The 17,773-nt window shown below is 40.0% G+C and overlaps 1 protein-coding gene across 1 annotated transcript in view; it reads right to left on the reverse strand.

Moving 5' to 3' along the window:
• Window positions 1-1,554: 1,554 nt before the first annotated feature.
• LOC131685068 (uncharacterized) overlaps window positions 1,555-17,773 on the reverse strand; it is a 128,108-nt gene continuing 111,889 nt past the window's right edge. The window contains exons 2-4 of the mRNA XM_058968476.1: window positions 4,309-4,875; window positions 3,832-4,251; window positions 1,555-3,768 (exon numbers count right to left, since the gene is read on the reverse strand). Of these exons, the coding sequence (XP_058824459.1) occupies window positions 2,689-3,768; window positions 3,832-4,251; window positions 4,309-4,875 (2,067 nt within the window). The 3' untranslated portion in view covers window positions 1,555-2,688. The remainder of the gene's footprint in view (window positions 3,769-3,831; window positions 4,252-4,308; window positions 4,876-17,773) is intronic.

A 17,773-nucleotide genomic window follows, 5' to 3' on the forward strand; every position in this document is an offset into this window, starting at 1 on the left:
CGACTTATACCCAAAATGGTTTCAGAATTTTGTTTATCTGTCAAAATCGGCTGGAAAATGGTGGAGTAGTTCAATGTTGAAATAGGATACATCGAGATGGCGCACCCCGTATATATTGAAGCAAGTCATTTGTTTTCAATTTAATTTTCTTTAACAAATATATATTTCTAACAATAATCACGGGCAAACATATCTCAAATCCGGTGTAAAAATGTTTCTGCTGAAGTGATGAAATCCAAAAGTTCAAATGCATAGTGGAAGCATGCAAAACAGGTGTACTATTTATTACTGTAATGGCCTAAGCCTAGCCTAGTACGCTAACCATTGAATGCTGACCTTCGAGGTCTATCGAAAAGAAGCTTTCGCAATGAACTGTACCAAGGATCTGTTTTGCTTTTGTGCTTCATAAAATGAAAATTGAAAATCTAAATTCAGCTCGAGCTTTTCAACTGAAAGCTGCAATTATAATCTAGTAACCTGTTTTCACTCCTTGGCTGTTTTCACTCCTCAGGAGCCAAAAAAAAAAACCATGAGTGATGAAATCATGGATTTTAATGATTTGTCAAACTATGGTTTTTTCAACGCATACTGATTGGAGTGATTTTTAAAACACTGGTTTTTAGTTATATTTCTGGCAAGGGAAAATGATAAAAAAAAAAAATTCGTTCGTATTTAATGTTAAATATCTCTTTTGTAAATACTCCGATCTATAGCTTGTTCGAAAGGTATTCGTTAAAGCTGTCTAAAAATATATAAAGTGTGAATCTATGTGGTCAATTTTAGCAGATAATTCAAAAAAACAGAAAAACGCCATTTTTACACATTCAAACATTCATATCTTGGAAACTGAACATCAGAATCAAAAACAAATTAATAGCGTTCTGTCTGACTGATAGGTCTCTCATTTAAAATTAGTTTGGATAAGATCGGTTCAGCCATTGCTGAGAAACACGAATGAGAGTTTGTCCGTCACACACACATTGTCCCAAATCGTCGAGCTGAGTCGATTGAAAGTTTGAGCGAATTCTATACATTTCTTTTATAAGAAATGTAAAAACATTTTTATTCAGTTGGTCTTCCAAAATTTTAGCTCGACGATAAACATCAAAAGATCGGGCCATGTCGTATCGTTTCTATCTAGTGTGGATCCAGCTTTCAGGAAAACGAGCAGAATAATCTGAACTGTCAGTGGGGGCCCTAATTTGTGTGCCACCAGCGATGTTGGCTCATGTTAGTTCAATACAAATGGAATACGTGCTTACATACGTGCTTCAATTTAATAGGTCATCCCATGTCCCTAAGAGAAATTCTGGCCACAGGCCTGGTAAGTAATTCTTACAAGGTTGTGGTGGAACCTAATTAATTTTATCACGAAGATTTTCACACTTACCTGCAAAATCCAATCATTTTAGTACCACGACTTGTTTAAATTTTTTTCTGACTTTTAAGAAGTATTTAGTGGAAATGTATTGTCACAACTATTGAACGGGAGGGCAGGGTTAATGTCATCGTAGAAGAGAAAATACTCAGTAGTATGTTTAAAAATGCATTTTATTCTAGCTCCGTTAAATTTTTCTCGAGAACATTTAATAAATCCATGACTACCTATACGTCAGTGACCTGGCCCTCCTATGACACAGTCCCGATTGCTACATTCGATTGTCATTCAAAATGATATTGGTAAACTTCCCACTTCTTAACTTACACAAATATATAATAAATATACACGTACTCGTCTGCCTTCGCAAAAATATCGCCTCAGTCTCTTTCGAGTCACCAAAACTCAACAACGATCCCCCTTACATGAAGTAATTAAAATCCTATTTATGATGCACACGCACAGCCACTCGTACACTCAGACTATACCTGCACACATTGCTAATTGGCATACCTACCTCCGTCGTCGCGCCGCAATTCAACATGGCTCTGAAGACGGTACACTCCGCCAAACGCCAAGCACGCTCTAAAGTAGGCATTGCTTGCAACATTTTTCGCCAATCGGCACTTGCTCACGTTGTCGAACTGTTGGTTGTCGCCGTCACCGTCGCCGCCGCCGCTACACGGAGCACGAGCTGACAGTGGATAACAGTTATAAGCGCCAACCATGGCACGGAAAGACGATTGTATTTCACCAACGAAACAGGGCATAAGCACAACCGTATCTTGGATCCGCATCATTATCATGCTTGCCATGCTGACATTCTGTTAATTTGTTTGTTTGAATGCGACGTTTCAGGACCTGACTCATTTACTCTCACGTGCAATGTTTACTTTGATGCCTTAATTTTTTTTGCCGGAAATTTTTTTGTTTGGTACATTTTCTCTTTCTCCTACTCTATCATGGTAAACGCGTTGGCTTCAATTTTCAGTGTCGCCGTTCCCCGGCGGTGATTCTGATTATGTCAAGATAACGCCAGGTAATTGATAATTCAATCCGTCGATCTGTCAGACCAACTGGTTGGCTCAATTTACCGAACCGCTCTCATTCTTTCGCTTGCGTGCAGGAAAGGGAGGATGAAAATAAATTAAAATTGATGTGCCTTGGGAATGTTCGGAGGAACCGCGCGGAAACCGAACTATAGCTCATTACTAAAACACTTCGCACAATGGTCCAATGACAATTTTCGACACGAACACTCACACAACCATTCCATTCGGTGACTATCTGCTAGTACAAGAAATCCAAGCTTATCGCTTATGAGCCGACGCACTGGGAGGATCGGCAAGGGTCTTTTGACCTTCGGGACTTTTCAGGAACAGCGAAACCTCGCTGTGATCAATATTCGGATCGTAGGATGATTCATCCTGATGGGCGCTGGAATGGGGCTGCTCGATGGCGGACAGAATCGACTGTAGCAGTCCTTCGGATAGAATTTGTTCATGTGGTACCGATCCACCGTGTTGGCCGGAACTAATAGGGTCAGCCGATTGGAACTGCAGCTGGTAGGATCCATGCTTTCCTTGAACCGGGATCGTAAGGCTTTGCGATTTTTGAGCAGAAACCAGTTCGAGTGCTCCGAGACCGGCACTTAGACCTGGAAGGCTTTCGGCTGTTGACACCGATTCGCTACTCTGTAGATGATGACTGCTGCGGAATTCTCCCGCCGATCCGGATGCGGGTGGTCCATAGCTCGTATCGATGCTGTTCGAAACGTCACTACTGTAGGATTGTGATCCGGATGTTTCGAAGTAACCGGACTGAGCGTCACTGGAACCGTGCGATGATGATAGTTCTGGACCATGTCCGCATTCGCTGGACACAGCAACGATCTGTTGTTCCTGGTAGCGAGGTTCCTGAATCTGTGGTAGAGCTTGCGGAAGCTGATGTTGGGTCAGGAATGGTTTCGGTGGTTGATCGGATGGCAAGGTGTTGAGTTCCAGTGCTGGCAAAGCTGTGGCAACATCACTGGTTGGCGGTGGAAGGTAAACATTGCCAGAGTAGTGCGGTTTTGTTCCGAAATTGTCCAAGTGTTCCACGGCATGCCCGATTGATTCGATTAAACCTATCGGAACCGGTGGCCGGTGTGCGATTGGTTGGCGGGGTGGTGCAACCGGACCGGACCATGGTTTCAAGTTACCACTGATGCTGCCGTGAGAAATCGCTAATCCGGGGTAGGAGACTGGACGGTGCGGTGCTCCGTACAGCGGGGAAGGAGGTAACTGGATCTTTTGAGGCGGAAGCTTAACAAATGTTGGTTTGTAGTTGCCCGGTGCGTACGAATCAGCTGGCGGGGCTCCGTAAGAGTCAGAGATGAAATTTGAGTGAATCTGTTTGGAAGTGAGACATTTTATAAAACCACTCAACATTCAATAATTGAGAAATAAAAATACCTCATAACTGTTTCCCTTTGGCAGATCCAGTCCGCCGTGAAGATCATTGTTAAAAGCTGGGCCCACCTCAAGGCGTGGCAGTTGCAGTCCGATATCACCGCTGGAGTGGCTTTGCTGATGGTTGCCAAGGAAGTCACCGCTTGGTGGTGGACCGTAGGATGATTCTGGAGCGTGAATTTCGGCGTGGCTGCTCGATTGGATCACCGGTCCTGCGATCGGTTTCCATCCGTCACATTTGATCTCCGGTGGTGTAGGAGGAACGTGAACCGAGGAATGGTGACCGAAGGACTGCTGCGCACTGAAGATGGGTTTCGGTGGTCCATACGCTGGCTTAGGTGGTCCGTAGATTGGTTGCGGTGGTGGGCCGTAAACAGGTTTGGGACCAGGCTGTGGGAATGAAGGTACACCGTAGGATGGTTTCTGTTCGTGAGGAAAAATATTAAATTAAGTTGTAAGTAATTACGAATGATTTTCTACCGGATAGGCCTGTGCGGGTGGTCCATACACCGGTTTCGGTGGTGGTCCATAATGGTGCTGAGGTTGCTGATGGTGATGTTGTGGTTGGTGGTGGTGCTCTTCTTCACCGCCAAATCCAAAGGTCGAAAACAGTGAGTCCAGGAAGGATGACTGTTTTCGAGGTGGAGGTCCGTATGAATGATGAGGAGGGGGATGACCGAAAGATTGCTGCGGTGGTCCATAGATCGGTTTGGGTGGATGATGAAATACTGGCTTCGGTGGTTGAGGTGGTCCATACTCGATGTTAATGTTGGGAGGGCCAAAGTTTTGTACCGGTACGCCGTACTCTTTGTGTGGTACGTTTGGTGCCGGGGGTGGAATATCTGGGAGTGGTGGTGGATAGTGTGCCACCGCTGGTGCACCATACACCGGAGCTGGTAGTTCGGGCCCAGAGGCGCCTGGTGAGGAAGGCGGTACTCCGTAGGAATCGGCAATCGGTGCCTCGCGACGTTGGGCATCACCGTTGACGACAGCTTGGGTCGCCCGCGTGAGCACCAGTGTGCAAATTAGCACGGCAGCCAATCTGAACTGTTGGAGGTTTCGAGTGGAGAAAGAAAGGAGAGAAAGAAAATTGAACGGTTAGTTTTCCATCAGCTGACAGTTGGTTCGTGGGCTGCGGCTTCAACAGATTGGTAATTGGATTCGATGAGGGCCACACCTTTGCTGACGGTTGGATCATTAGGAGTTTAGTTCCGCTTTTTAATGTTAAATGATGCGGAGCGAACTATGGGAGACGGCTTTTATATATGCAGCTATAGGAGAGTATAAATGTATAAAGAATTATGTTCGAGATCGGATTGCGATTGGTTCATGACATAATCTCTATACACAATAGTTCGTGAGGTTCCCAATTATGTAGCATCCACGCTGTTTATGAAAGCATATCAGTATTGCCCGTTCCAGCCAGCGGGTAGTTGGGAGGCACTTATTAAGGGTAAAAGATATCTTCTTCAGCGGTCAAAATTTTGATATTGAATTAATCAATTTCAATATTTCTATAGATACAGATGTGTGAGATTTGTATCATTAAGAACTGTCACTTGTTGAATGTAATACTTTGTTTTACACGGTATATGATCGAAGACTATTTGGGCGATTGCCACTTGTCTGAACGCCAACTGGTCATGCGAGCCAATTGTCCGAAAGCCATTTGGTCGAATGCTTTAACAGTTATGTGTCCAACAAAAACACCTTTAACAGGCCAACGAGGGAACCCGGGTACCCACAAATTGAAATGCTCATAACTATGGCTTCCTTTAACCGATTTGGACACTTTTAGATGTTTTAGATTCAGGAACTCGTCCACTTTTTGATTTTGTAAAATTGAATCGGCTGAATGGATCTGGTTCTTGGTAATCCGAATTTTCCGGAGTAATGTTCCAGTACTAGAGCATGATTGGAAATTTTAATAATGTCCTAGCAATATGAGTATCAAAATTTGTCTGTTATTTGTTGCTACGGGACCCTACCCTAGTTTGAAAAATGGAATTGTAATGGAATGGCCACTCACAGCTCACGGGAATCTGCTCCGGAATGTCCGTTCCGAGGACAAATTACCAAATGATTCCAAAAACAATGAGATATAGACTACTGATGCAATTCCAAGAATTTTGATACCCATATTGCTAGTATTCCATGGAAATTCACAAATAGTATCCCAGCACTGGAACATGCTTCCGGAAATCCGGATTCCCGGAAACCGAATGAAGTAACCCGATTCATTTTCACCAAGTCCAAAAGTGGATGAGCTCCCGAATCCAAAACATCAAAAAGTATCAAAATCGGTTGGAAATCACTTTAGTTCTTAGTATTTCAGTTTTGTGGGTACCCATGTACCCACGTCGGCCTGTTACGTAGTAAAAAAATTCAGGAGCCCCTCCTCCTTTCTCCTTACTATATCAACAATATTATTAACCCAAAAGATTGACTTAGTGAAATTCTAAGATTTCACAAAATTTCAATTTCCAGCTATGGATAAAACATAGGATTTTCATTAATTGAAACCTGAAAAGGTACCCGGATACCGCGTCGGACACATAACGGTTAACTACATGATATATTGTGATACGTAAACGAATGACCATTCTATATGACTGGATAACCGAAATAACGAAATACATAACGAACTAATGACTAACGAATGTGATTTTTTTATCTTTAATTGAATACTGTTTATTTATTCTTTTATTTATAATATTTATATTTATTAGTGATATTTTCCTTCTTTTTAACATGAGCTGTTCTTTCTAAATATTTCTCTAGTACATGTAATCAAAAAATTGTGCAATATTAGCCATATCTTGCCTTTGGGTTCGCTAGGGTCGATTTAAAGTTTGAAGAGAGAGAGAGAGAGAGAGAGAGAGAGAGAGAGAGAGAGAGAGAGAGAGAGAGAGAGAGAGAGAGAGAAGTATGGATATACGACACGTTTATATTTTGGGCACAGTACAACTTTTTACGCGATTTTTACGCGGATTTTCCAATAGGGATCTTTAGGGGTGTGCGGGTTAAGGCATATTCTGATGCAGATTAGTACCGTGAGTTAATATCTCAGTCCTTTTTCAATTTTTTGGCCCGAAACTATTGAAAAAAACATTTTTAGTTTGTTTCCTTTTAGGACAATAACACATCCAAACCCATGCGACTTGCACGACCCTATAGGTTGCCTTATCAGATCTACCATAGTTTGCAGAAGAAACTTGGGATGGCAGGTTGCTAGCGGATTGACAAAGTACCAGATCATGCTGTGTGGGGTGCTGTCCCGGTTAACAATGAGGCGAACGAGATATTTGCAGATACGTCATTTAGTAGGGCAACTGTCAGTTTGCTGGTTGAGTTTAATTTGGTTTTTTTAAATTTAAAAATCATAAAAGAATAATTAAGGTTTAAGAATGATATGAGTGTACTCGTAAGGACACCCGCTACCAATACATATGAAAAACTGGCACAATTTTTCCAAATTAAAGATCCCTATTACGGCGGTTTTTTTACGCGGATTTTCCAATTAACACGGTTTTTACGCGGATTTTCCAATTAACGCGGTTTTTGAAAAAATATTTCCTTTTGAATGCAAAAGACTTTTTTCTGAAAAAAATTCTAGGTCCTTTTAAATGCAAAGAACTTAGAATTTTGAATGCAAAAGACTTAGAAGGTTTTCGGAAAGATGGAAGGGGCGGGACTGGAAGACTCCTTATGGCCCGCACCCCAACAATATGGGTATTTTCGGAATGGTCTTGAGGAGTAGGTGCCAGAAATTGATTTTTGACGCCATATTGAAATCAAAGATGGCGACTTCCGGTTTTGCTAAATTCGCTATAACCCAATCATTATGGGTATTTTCGGAATGGACTTGAAGAGTAGGCGCCAGAAATTGATTTTTGACGCCATTTTGAAATCAAAGATGTCGACTTCCGGTTTAGTGAAATTCGCTATAACACAGTCAATATGAGTGTTTTTGGAATGATCTTAACGAGTAGGTTCCAAAAATTGATTTTTGACGCCATTTTTAAATCCAAGATGGCGATTTCCGATTTCGCGAAATTCGCTATAACCCAATCAATATTGGTATTTTTTGAAGTTGAAGTTGTAGTACAAATAGTTTTAATTAAACAGTTGAATTTACTTAAATTTAAGCAATATGTTTAATTTGAATAAACACCCCAACTCACACCACATACGTCTCTTTCTTCTCTCTCTTCCATTCTCACTGCACTTTCTTGGATGAACACTTGAAAATATTTTGCGAGAATTTCGGTAAACCGGAAGTCGCCATCTAGAATTTTAAAATGACGGCAAACATCGACGTTTGTCTGCTACTCGTCAAAACCATTCCGAAAATATTCATGTTGATTGAGTTGTTGAGAATCTCACGAAACCGGAAGCCGCCATTTGGGATTTTAAAATGGCACCAAAAATCAATTTTCATGGAAAACCTTGTGGGGAAGGTGCAGATTTATTTATTTCTGGCACCTACTCTTCAAGACCATTCTGAAAATATCCACATTGATTGAGTTATAGCGAATTTCACTAAACCGGAAGTCGCCTTCTTTGATTTCAAAATTACGTCAAAAATCAATATCTGGCACCTACTCTTCAAGACCATTCCGAAAATACCCATATTGATTGGGTTATAGCGAATTTCGCTAAACCGGAAGTCGCCTTCTTTGATTTCAAAATTACGTCAAAAATCAATATCTGGCACCTACTCTTCAAGACCATTCCGAAAATACCCATATTGATTGGGTTATAGCGAATTTCGCTAAACCGGAAGTCGCCTTCTTTGATTTCAAAATTACGTCAAAAATCAATATCTGGCACCTACTCGTCAAGACCATTTCGAGAATACCCATATTGATTGGTTTCTATCGAATATCGCTAAACCGGAAGTCGCCATGTTTGATTTCAAAATAGCGTCAAAAATCAATTTCTGGCACCTACTCATCAAGACCATTCCGAAAATATCCATAATCTTCCAGACCCGTCTCTTCCATCTTTCCGAATATCTTCTAAGTCTTTTGCATTCAAAAGGACTTAGAATATTTTTTGCAAAAACCGTGTTAATTGCGAAATCCGCGCAAAAAAAAACTTCCAAAAATATTTTAAGTCTTTTGCTGAGAGTTTTTTTTGCGCGGATTTTCGATTTAACGCGGCTTTTTTTACGCGGATTTTCCAATTAACTCGGTTTTTTACGCGGATTTTCCAATTTACGCGGTTTTTTTACGCGGTACGTATCCCCCACGTAAAAAAAACTTGAGTGTATTTACCATATCTTGCCTTTGAGCTCTCTAGGGTCAATTTTATGTTTTAAGAGAGATAGAGAGAGAGAGAGAGAGGAAGAGAGAAAGAAGTATGCATAGACGACACGTATATATTTCGGGTTTATAGGCATACTCACAATGTTGTACTTTCAAGGCCCTTCTTTTTGTTTAAACCGATGCTAGGGTGGTTCAAAATTTGGCAATATTTAAAGCAGAACTTTTTAACGGTTTGAGATGGAGCTTTACTATCTTCGATGAAGTTGTAGAGCAACATATTTTAGACAAATTTGCTGAAGACATGCAAGCTCTAGCTTTTATATTTTCTATTGCACGAGAAATTCAAATGTAGGATTTAGGGTGTTCCTTAAAAAAACTTTTTTATTTCTATAACTTTTGAAATTTTTATTTTACGCTAAAGTACCCTTTGGACAACTTGAAGATTATTTTAGGACGCGTAATTTACTTTAAAACACCAACCTATTAACTTTTTTCGTTTTAAAGTTATAAAAACTTTTATATAAAAAATATAACTTTTTCAAATAGAATTATCTTCGATTCGGACACTGAACATTAAATACTGCTGCTTTCATATGAAATAGCATGCTTTGTGGTATAGATCACCAAAAAATGGCAAATACGATATTTTTTTATATCTTGCAATATTTACTCAAAAAATAGTTTATTTTTAGTAAAAAATATGTATAACTTTCTAACGAGCGAAGCTAGAGGTTAAATATATTAAGACAAATTGTTCTCCTTCAAAATATCTGAAAGTATTTCTAAAGTGATCTTAATGAAAAATCAAAACTGCAAAAGTTATACAAAGAAAACCATTTTTTAAGAAACACCCTAAATTTTTTTTAGTAAATTTCTTGTATTATGAAAAGTACACGACATAGAGTTTCAGTGTCTTCGACAATGTTTTTTAAAATTTCATTTTCTTCAATTTTCTGGAAGACAGCAATTTGGGGCCGTACACAAATAACGTAGCTTTTTTCGGCGATTTTTGGCCCCTCCCTCCCCCTCGTAGCATTTGGTCACAAAATTCTAACCTTACCCTCGTAAATAACGTAGCATTTACCTACCCCCTTCCCCTCGTCCCATGCAAAGCGCCCGGGTAATTAAAAAAAATTACATATGTTTTTCAGTTATTTTAAATACATGTCCTCTCAAAATGTTTGACGACTTTTATCAACATTTTCATTTTAACAGCAAATTGCGTGCAAAATAAGCCTATTTCATGACAAATATAGTGTTGATAGTTTTGTTTTGAATTTTATATGTAAAGAGGAGCATGAAGACAAGTTCTCTCAGTTCACAATCGTGCAGCTGCCAATGATTCTAGAACCATACGTTCACCTAAATTACTAATTTTGTTTGGTTGAATCTAAAGTGAAAATTTAATTCAGCTTCCAAACTAAGACTACTAGTTAGCAACATTAGCTAACTAATGTAGCAAGTTAAATCCGCATACAAAATCTTTTCGTATTTTTGCGAACTTGTAATTCCGCGAATCGTAAAATTTATCTCAAGAAAAACCGCATCAAAAGTAACTTGTTTGAATTTAAATTCATTTCTCGTGGGAATGGAGGATCATTAAATTGTTTTGTCTAAACAATGGATTTTAAACCTAATGCTACGTCGCACAACTTCTGACCCTACCCTCCCCGTCGTCACACTTCGTCACTAATTTGGTATACCCTCTGTACCCCCCAAAATGCTACGTCATTTATGCAATTAGAACCACCCTACCCACTATTTAAAATAATAGAAAAGTATTGTAAAGTGCAATATTTTTTCATGAAAACGAAGCTACATTTTTTATATTGTTCACCGTGAAAGTAATTTGAACATATTACAAAGAATCAATTCATAAAAAACCAAATTTTTAATATAACTTTTTCAGTTTTCATTTTTCTCCAACCTATGCTTCAGATGTTTCTCAGAGTTTTCAAGACGAACATTTTCTTCCAATACATCAAAACTCTAGCTTTTATTGTTCAGAAGATATTAGCACTTTACATTTAAAAAATACATTTTTTTAAATCAATTTTATGAAATTTTAAAAAATATCGTACTGCCATTTTTGCTTAATTATAACTCTAATCATGACCTTATTTATAGTTGAAAAAGAATGATCTTTTATTTGCCCTAAATGAGTGATATTGTTGTTCCAAACAACCCCATTTTTGGCGAACTCATAACTTTTCAACGGAAATAGCTAGATATATGGTGCCATGAAACAAATTATTCGCCTTGAAACAATCTTAAAGTTGTCTGAAGACAACTTTGGTTTTAAATGAAAACAGCAAAAGTAATTGGAATAAACCTGTATTTCGAAGAAACATCCTAAGCTCCGACTTTAAATTTGTTGTAAATAAAAAGTATGACAGATAGAGCTTACATGTCCTCAGCAAACTTTTCCAAAATTTGTCGTTCTACAACTTCGCTGAAGGTCGTTTGGCTCTAGCTAGAATGATTAAAAAGTTATTTTTTTGATCTTGACAAAAATTAAAACCACCCTACCTGTTGTTTTAACAAAAAGAGGGGGCTCATAAACTACGAAAACTTCTCCAAAGACTTAATAAGGCTAAGTTGTTTAGTTTTAGTAAAATCTCAAAATTCCTGCTAAATTTGCATTCTGGACCACTGTGCATCGGTGTCAAAGCAGTAACAGCGATTACAGCCGCCTCGCCTCAACTCCGGAGGAAACTACCGCGGAAGAAAAAGGTCAGATCTGAACAAATTGTAAATATTGTAAATATAGTAGTAAGATATATCGATTGTGTTTTCCAAAAGTTATATAGACTACGGTTAGTGCCGTAGAGAAGTTGAAGCTCCAAGCGCTTGGGAATAGATAGTGGTATAGGTCGGTTAAGTAGAGTTCTACGGGTGGAACAGTGATCAATGTTAACCCCTTCAAGCCCAAATATAGTTTTATGGTATTGCCGAGAAGAAAGAAAGAGTAGTTATTTGGTGGGGTGTAGTTTGATCCATGATTACCGTCTACCAAGGGTTTTTACACGACCTTGTGGTTGGGTGTCGGCTGGTGTGTTCGCGGAGTAACTAGGGAAGTAATTCGGGAATTTGATGGACTCGCCCTGAGTCTCGCCGGGCAAACGAAAGCTTGCTGCTTCACATATAATCGGGATTCATCATGTTGTTTGGCGTGAAGTGAAGGCAGTTTAAACCCCTGAAACACGGTTGCTTTAGTGACCCGTTACAACTAAAATATTGTAAATCTCAACTTTCACTATAATAGCCATCCTATGAAAGTATTACACTTTTTGTTTCAGGTAAAAGTTGCGGGCTGAACCTTGCACGAAGTTTGAGTTCTCCGGGTGAGCTGCTAAGCGAGATTTTTTACGAATCCGTCATTGCTATTTATTTTGAGATCCAAAAAACTTTTTTATACACGACAAATCATTAGTTTCCCTTGTGGTTTTCATGTTCAAAAATTTCTGAAAAATCTCCTTTTCATGAGCCACTGCTGAGTCAGGAATCAAGAATCAGTAGTCTCTGGCTCAAATTGCACGTTCTCCATGTTGATCGGAGAGTTGTGCCTTGCCAAGAATTTCCTCTTCATCATTTCCTGATGGGAAGAATTGGTGAAAAAATAACGGCACAGAACAATTAAAACATGGGGGTTCTGCACCCCCGTAGAGATGCTGAACGATCTGCAAGTGCTACAATAGCAGGACTTAAACTTCCAACCCCCGGAGGGATTTAGAATTTTTATTTAGGAGGGGATATTGAAATAACAGAACGACAACACTCCCGAAGAGATATTGTCATTCAAATACGACTAGAACTACAGCTCTTCACCACACTGGATTAGAACAAAAAATCCGGATACGTAATTGTATTACTAGAGGGCAGTTGCATATCAAATGATATGATGTTCCGAAATCGGATTCACAAAGATCACATGAATAATACTCAGCGCGCTGAATAGTAGCCATTTGATAACAGTACCCTGACTAGAATACTGCAGTTGTGCTTGGAAAAATGCAACAAATTCCTCGTCATTTCCGGACTCACATCCGGCAGAAAACGCAAGTTAGCAAGCTACCCCAATGGTTGGCATGTTCGGATGCAGCGCGGATGAGAGCGGATCTTGTACTTTGTCCAACTTATCGACAGTGGTAGAGCTGGTTCTAGACCAACGAAATCAGTTGCAGGGTGAGAGCTGGTGAGCTCTAGTCAATTCATCCACCCATTCATTTCCAGTAATTCCGGAATGACCGGGTACCCACAGAAGGTAGATAACATTTGAAATGCTAAGTTCTTCGATTTGAGTTCAACCTGTGATTACTAATGTCGATCTCGAATCTGCCGAACTAAGTGCTTTCAGGGCAGCCTGGCTGTCAGAGAAAAATAGATTCTTTTACCACAAATTCCCTGTTGAAGTGCTGATTATACGCCACACAGAATCACAAAGATTTCTGCTTGGAATACGGTACAGTATCTACCAGGCGAATGCGATTGATTTAATCACATTTCATGACAATAGACCACCGGCTCGGCCCTCTAACAAAGAACCGTCAGTATAACAAACTACGTATTCTTCACGTTGTCGCTCCGTCCAACCAGACAGCCATTCCTCGCGAAGAGGAATTCTCACATTGAAAGTTCTAAAAGAAAAACTACATGTAAGTGTATGGTCACGAGGAGTAAGTGTATACTCATCCCAAGTAATCATTTGGGGACATAGTTTTGTGTGGATAATTGCACGATCTATTGGGTTACTGTTCCAGAGCCCAGTAACCTTAAGGCGGTATACACAAGAAAGTGCTTCTTGTTTCAGAAACACATGGTCGGTGTTAAGTCAGACCGGACCAAGTCGCAAAACATCAAAAAATGAGTTAATGATAACACTGGATAAAGAATTTCTTCATCTACATTCCACTTTTACCAGATATTTTCCAATTATAATGTAAAGGATGCTGCGATTCAAACTTTAATCGCGTTTTTCTCGAAATCAATGCACTGTCACTTAGTCCGGTCTGACCTAACACCGACCACATGTAGTGGTTTTATGTTTAAGAGTGCCTCGAGAGCAGCAGTAGGTGTTGTCGAGAACGCACCAGTCATCGCCATCAAGACCATCCTCTGAAGATGGTTTAACTTTGATTGGATTGTCATGACTTCTCCCTTCTGCCACCAAACAAGGCACCCTTATGCCAGTATTAGTCTAACAATTGTTGTGTAGATCCACTGAATGTACTTGGGTTTAAGTCCCCAAGATTTGCCGAAAGCCCGTCTACATTGGCCAAAGGCCATGCAAGCTTTCTTGATCCTGAAATCGATGTGAGCTGTCCAATTAAGTTTTGAGTCGAGAATTACCCCAACGTACTTAACTTGATCTTCGACAATAATTTCAGAGTCAAAAAACTGCAATGGACGAGCTCCGGTTGTAATCCTTCGTTGCGTGAAAAGCACCATTGAGGTTTTATTTGGATTAACTGATAGTCCAACATGAAGACACCACCGCTCAACAACACATAAGGCTTGTTGCATCAAATCAAAAAGTGTGTTAATGCAAATACCGGTGATCATTATATGATAATCATCGGCGAAACCATACGTCAGAAACCCAAGCTCATTTAGTTTTCTCAACAAGCTATCGGCGACAAGGTTCCATAGAAGTGGTGACAGCACACATCCTTGAGGACATCCGCAGACACTCAGTTTCCCATCTCTACTTGTCTTAACGATGAGCACAGATGTCGGTTGCTAAGCATTGCGTGTATCCAGTTCGTGATATATGAAGGTTCCGACAGCATGAAGTAACAAGTTACTTTACGCTTGTCCGGACATGCCGTAGACTCAGGTGATTCGCATTTCTAATGCCAAAAGACCCTGACTCCTACGGTAGCAGACAAAAGGTTAAGTCGCCGGTGAGCTCTAAGCTTGCATATATGATCCTTCCACGCTTTTCTAAACTTTCTCCCTTCAACACCTTGCTCTCCCTTGAGTACTATGGCTATAAATATTGAAAAATATACTTCACCTTCCAGTCCCTTGCTAATTAAATGCCGAAAAAACTGTTGACAGGGTGGTAGTAGACTTCTTCCGCTGATATGCATGTTGCATTGCATGTAGCGGGGGCTCGCTCAAGCTAACATCCCGAATGTAGTGGTCTATTAAACGGTCCACTGATTTGAGAAGGAAGCAGGTCAGACTGATCGGTGTAAAGCTCTTTGCCTCCCCATAAGTGACGCGGCCACCTTTGGGAATGAATTTGACAGTTATCTCCCGCCACGTTAATGGAATGTATCCTGTTGCAAGACTACAAGTAAGAAAATATGCTGGAAGCGTTCATATCCTTTTTGCAGTAGATTCTATCCATTCGCGGAAACTTACATGGATCAAAACTGTCAATCTCCTAGTTGATCGATTCGGTTGTCATAATTCCACGAACAAATGCCCAAGAATCAGAACTACTTGAAAAGAACTCAGGGGTAGTCGTCAGTGATGGCTCCGTACAGTCTGGAACGTGTGTGTCAAAAAGACAGTTGAGTACTACATCTTCGTTAGACGAGTATTCACCATTAGCAGTTCTAATTGAACTGACATAAAAGCCTTTCGATTTCGAAAGTAACTTATTTAATCTACTAGTCTCGTTGAGACTTGAGACATTTGTGCAGAGGCTTTTCCAACCACTTCGCTCAGAGGATCGAAGGGCATGGTATGCTTTACGTGCCAACTTAAATACCTCCGACCCGTACCTGCGTCTACGATTCCAGGTTTTTTACATAACTTTTTGAGTTGAACAAGTACGGTATTCCACCAAGGTGTTCCTCTAGAAGCACGCATAACTCGAAGCGGACAAGCCTATTGGTATGCTGCTACTATGAGTGAGCTTGTTTTATCTCATCAAAGTCCCTTGGAGATTCAATCGTCGGAAGATGCCCAAGAAACCTTCTCGCCAAGCTCTCTTCGTAAAAGTCCCAGTTCGTAGATTTGAGGTTACTATATGTGACGATATCTAGTAAGACTTTTAAATGATCAAAGACGATGTACTTATGATCAGATAACGACGGTTCTAGCTCGTTTGGTACGAGCCAGTTTGTCAACTCATGCGTAATACCGTCATAGCAGAGAGTTACATCCAACACCTCTTCTCTGCTAGCTCTTGTAAATGTTGTGCGGTTTCCTGCATTAAGAATGTGCAGATTTGTACTACTTAAGTATTCCATTAATTTGGTGCCTCTCAAATTGGTATCTGAGCTGCTTAAAATGCTGTCCGACAGCAAAAGTCATTAAAGTGACTTTACGCTTGTCCGGACATGCCGCAGACTCAGGTGATTCGCATTTAATGCCAAAAGATCCTGACTCCTGCGTTGCAGAAAACAAAGAGTTAAGTTACCGGGAAACTCTAAACTTGCTCATATGACCCTATTCCACGCTTTTCTAAACTTTCTCACTTCATATCCTTGCTCTTCCTTGAGTACTATGGCTCTTAATATTGAAAAACATTCCAGTTCCTTTCTAATTAAATGTTACAATATAAAAAAGGAAAAAGATTGACTCACTCTAAGTCGTTAATAAACAAAGAGGAAAAAAGGAGAGATTAATATATAAACGGTCAAAATCATACTGATATTTTGTGAGCGGTTAAAAAAAAATTCCTTGTTAAAGGTTGAAACTATTTTTATATTTTAAAGAGTCTATTACATAAAAAATTTTGACATAAAAAAATGTCATTCTAAAATTGATGTCACGTTTTTGCGTCACTATTTCGAACGCTAATATCTCTGTTATTTGTGAATGGATCTCCGTCGTTTTACCACCAAATATTTCCGAATTAGCTAAAATTGTGTTTTATTGCTATATTGTTTATGTATTTTAATAGTACATAATTGAAAAACCCGTAAAAATGAGTTAATCTCGGAAAAAATGAAAACTTCCACACATGAGTCAGTCTATTCTGGGCAGAGCGGTCAATGGGGTACACCTAAGTGACTCAATCATTTACGGTGACAGGGGGCGGGCATAGCGTAGCTGGTAAATCGATTGCCTTGTACGCAGCTCACCTGGGTTCGATTTCCAACCTCGCACATAGATATAGATTTTGTTGAAAAAAAATTCTATTTAATCCGAAAACTGCGGTGAATGACCTTTTAGGTTAGAACCTGACGGTATAAATAGAGGTAATGCGTGTTCGTTTCAATCATTTGTTCCTCGCATGCAAAGTGGAAAAAATGTAAAATTTTAGAATTGTTTACGGTACATTTTTTTTCAATTTGACCGGAAGCACAACTCTGGATATCACAGAAATACGATCATGGATCTGACGTCGGCATTGCGCAATACAAGTGATCCGATTACATGATCACCCCGAGCGTCCAGCAGGGATCGTAACCACAAAACATGACCTCGGGCACTGCCGCGCTACTCCGTACGGAGGCTGCTACCAGCCAGGTGAAAGCGACCATCTCACTTTGGCGGGTGTAAGTTCAGTTTCGGTTAAAAACAACTTGTTTCTGCGGCTCTGTACAGGATCCGGGTACAAAGAAAAATTCCACGAGCTCAAAAAAAACCCAACTGCCGTTTCGCTTAGCGTCAGTGATGACGAATCGTTAAGATGCCGCCACTATGAATCAGCATCTCGATGCCCTGAGGGAAAATGTCTGACCTATTACACGGCTGCGTAAACGATCACTGTT

The sequence above is a fragment of the Topomyia yanbarensis genome, chromosome 2, assembly GCF_030247195.1.
Source record: "Topomyia yanbarensis strain Yona2022 chromosome 2, ASM3024719v1, whole genome shotgun sequence".
In the NCBI taxonomy this organism is placed as follows: Eukaryota; Metazoa; Arthropoda; class Insecta; order Diptera; family Culicidae; genus Topomyia; species Topomyia yanbarensis.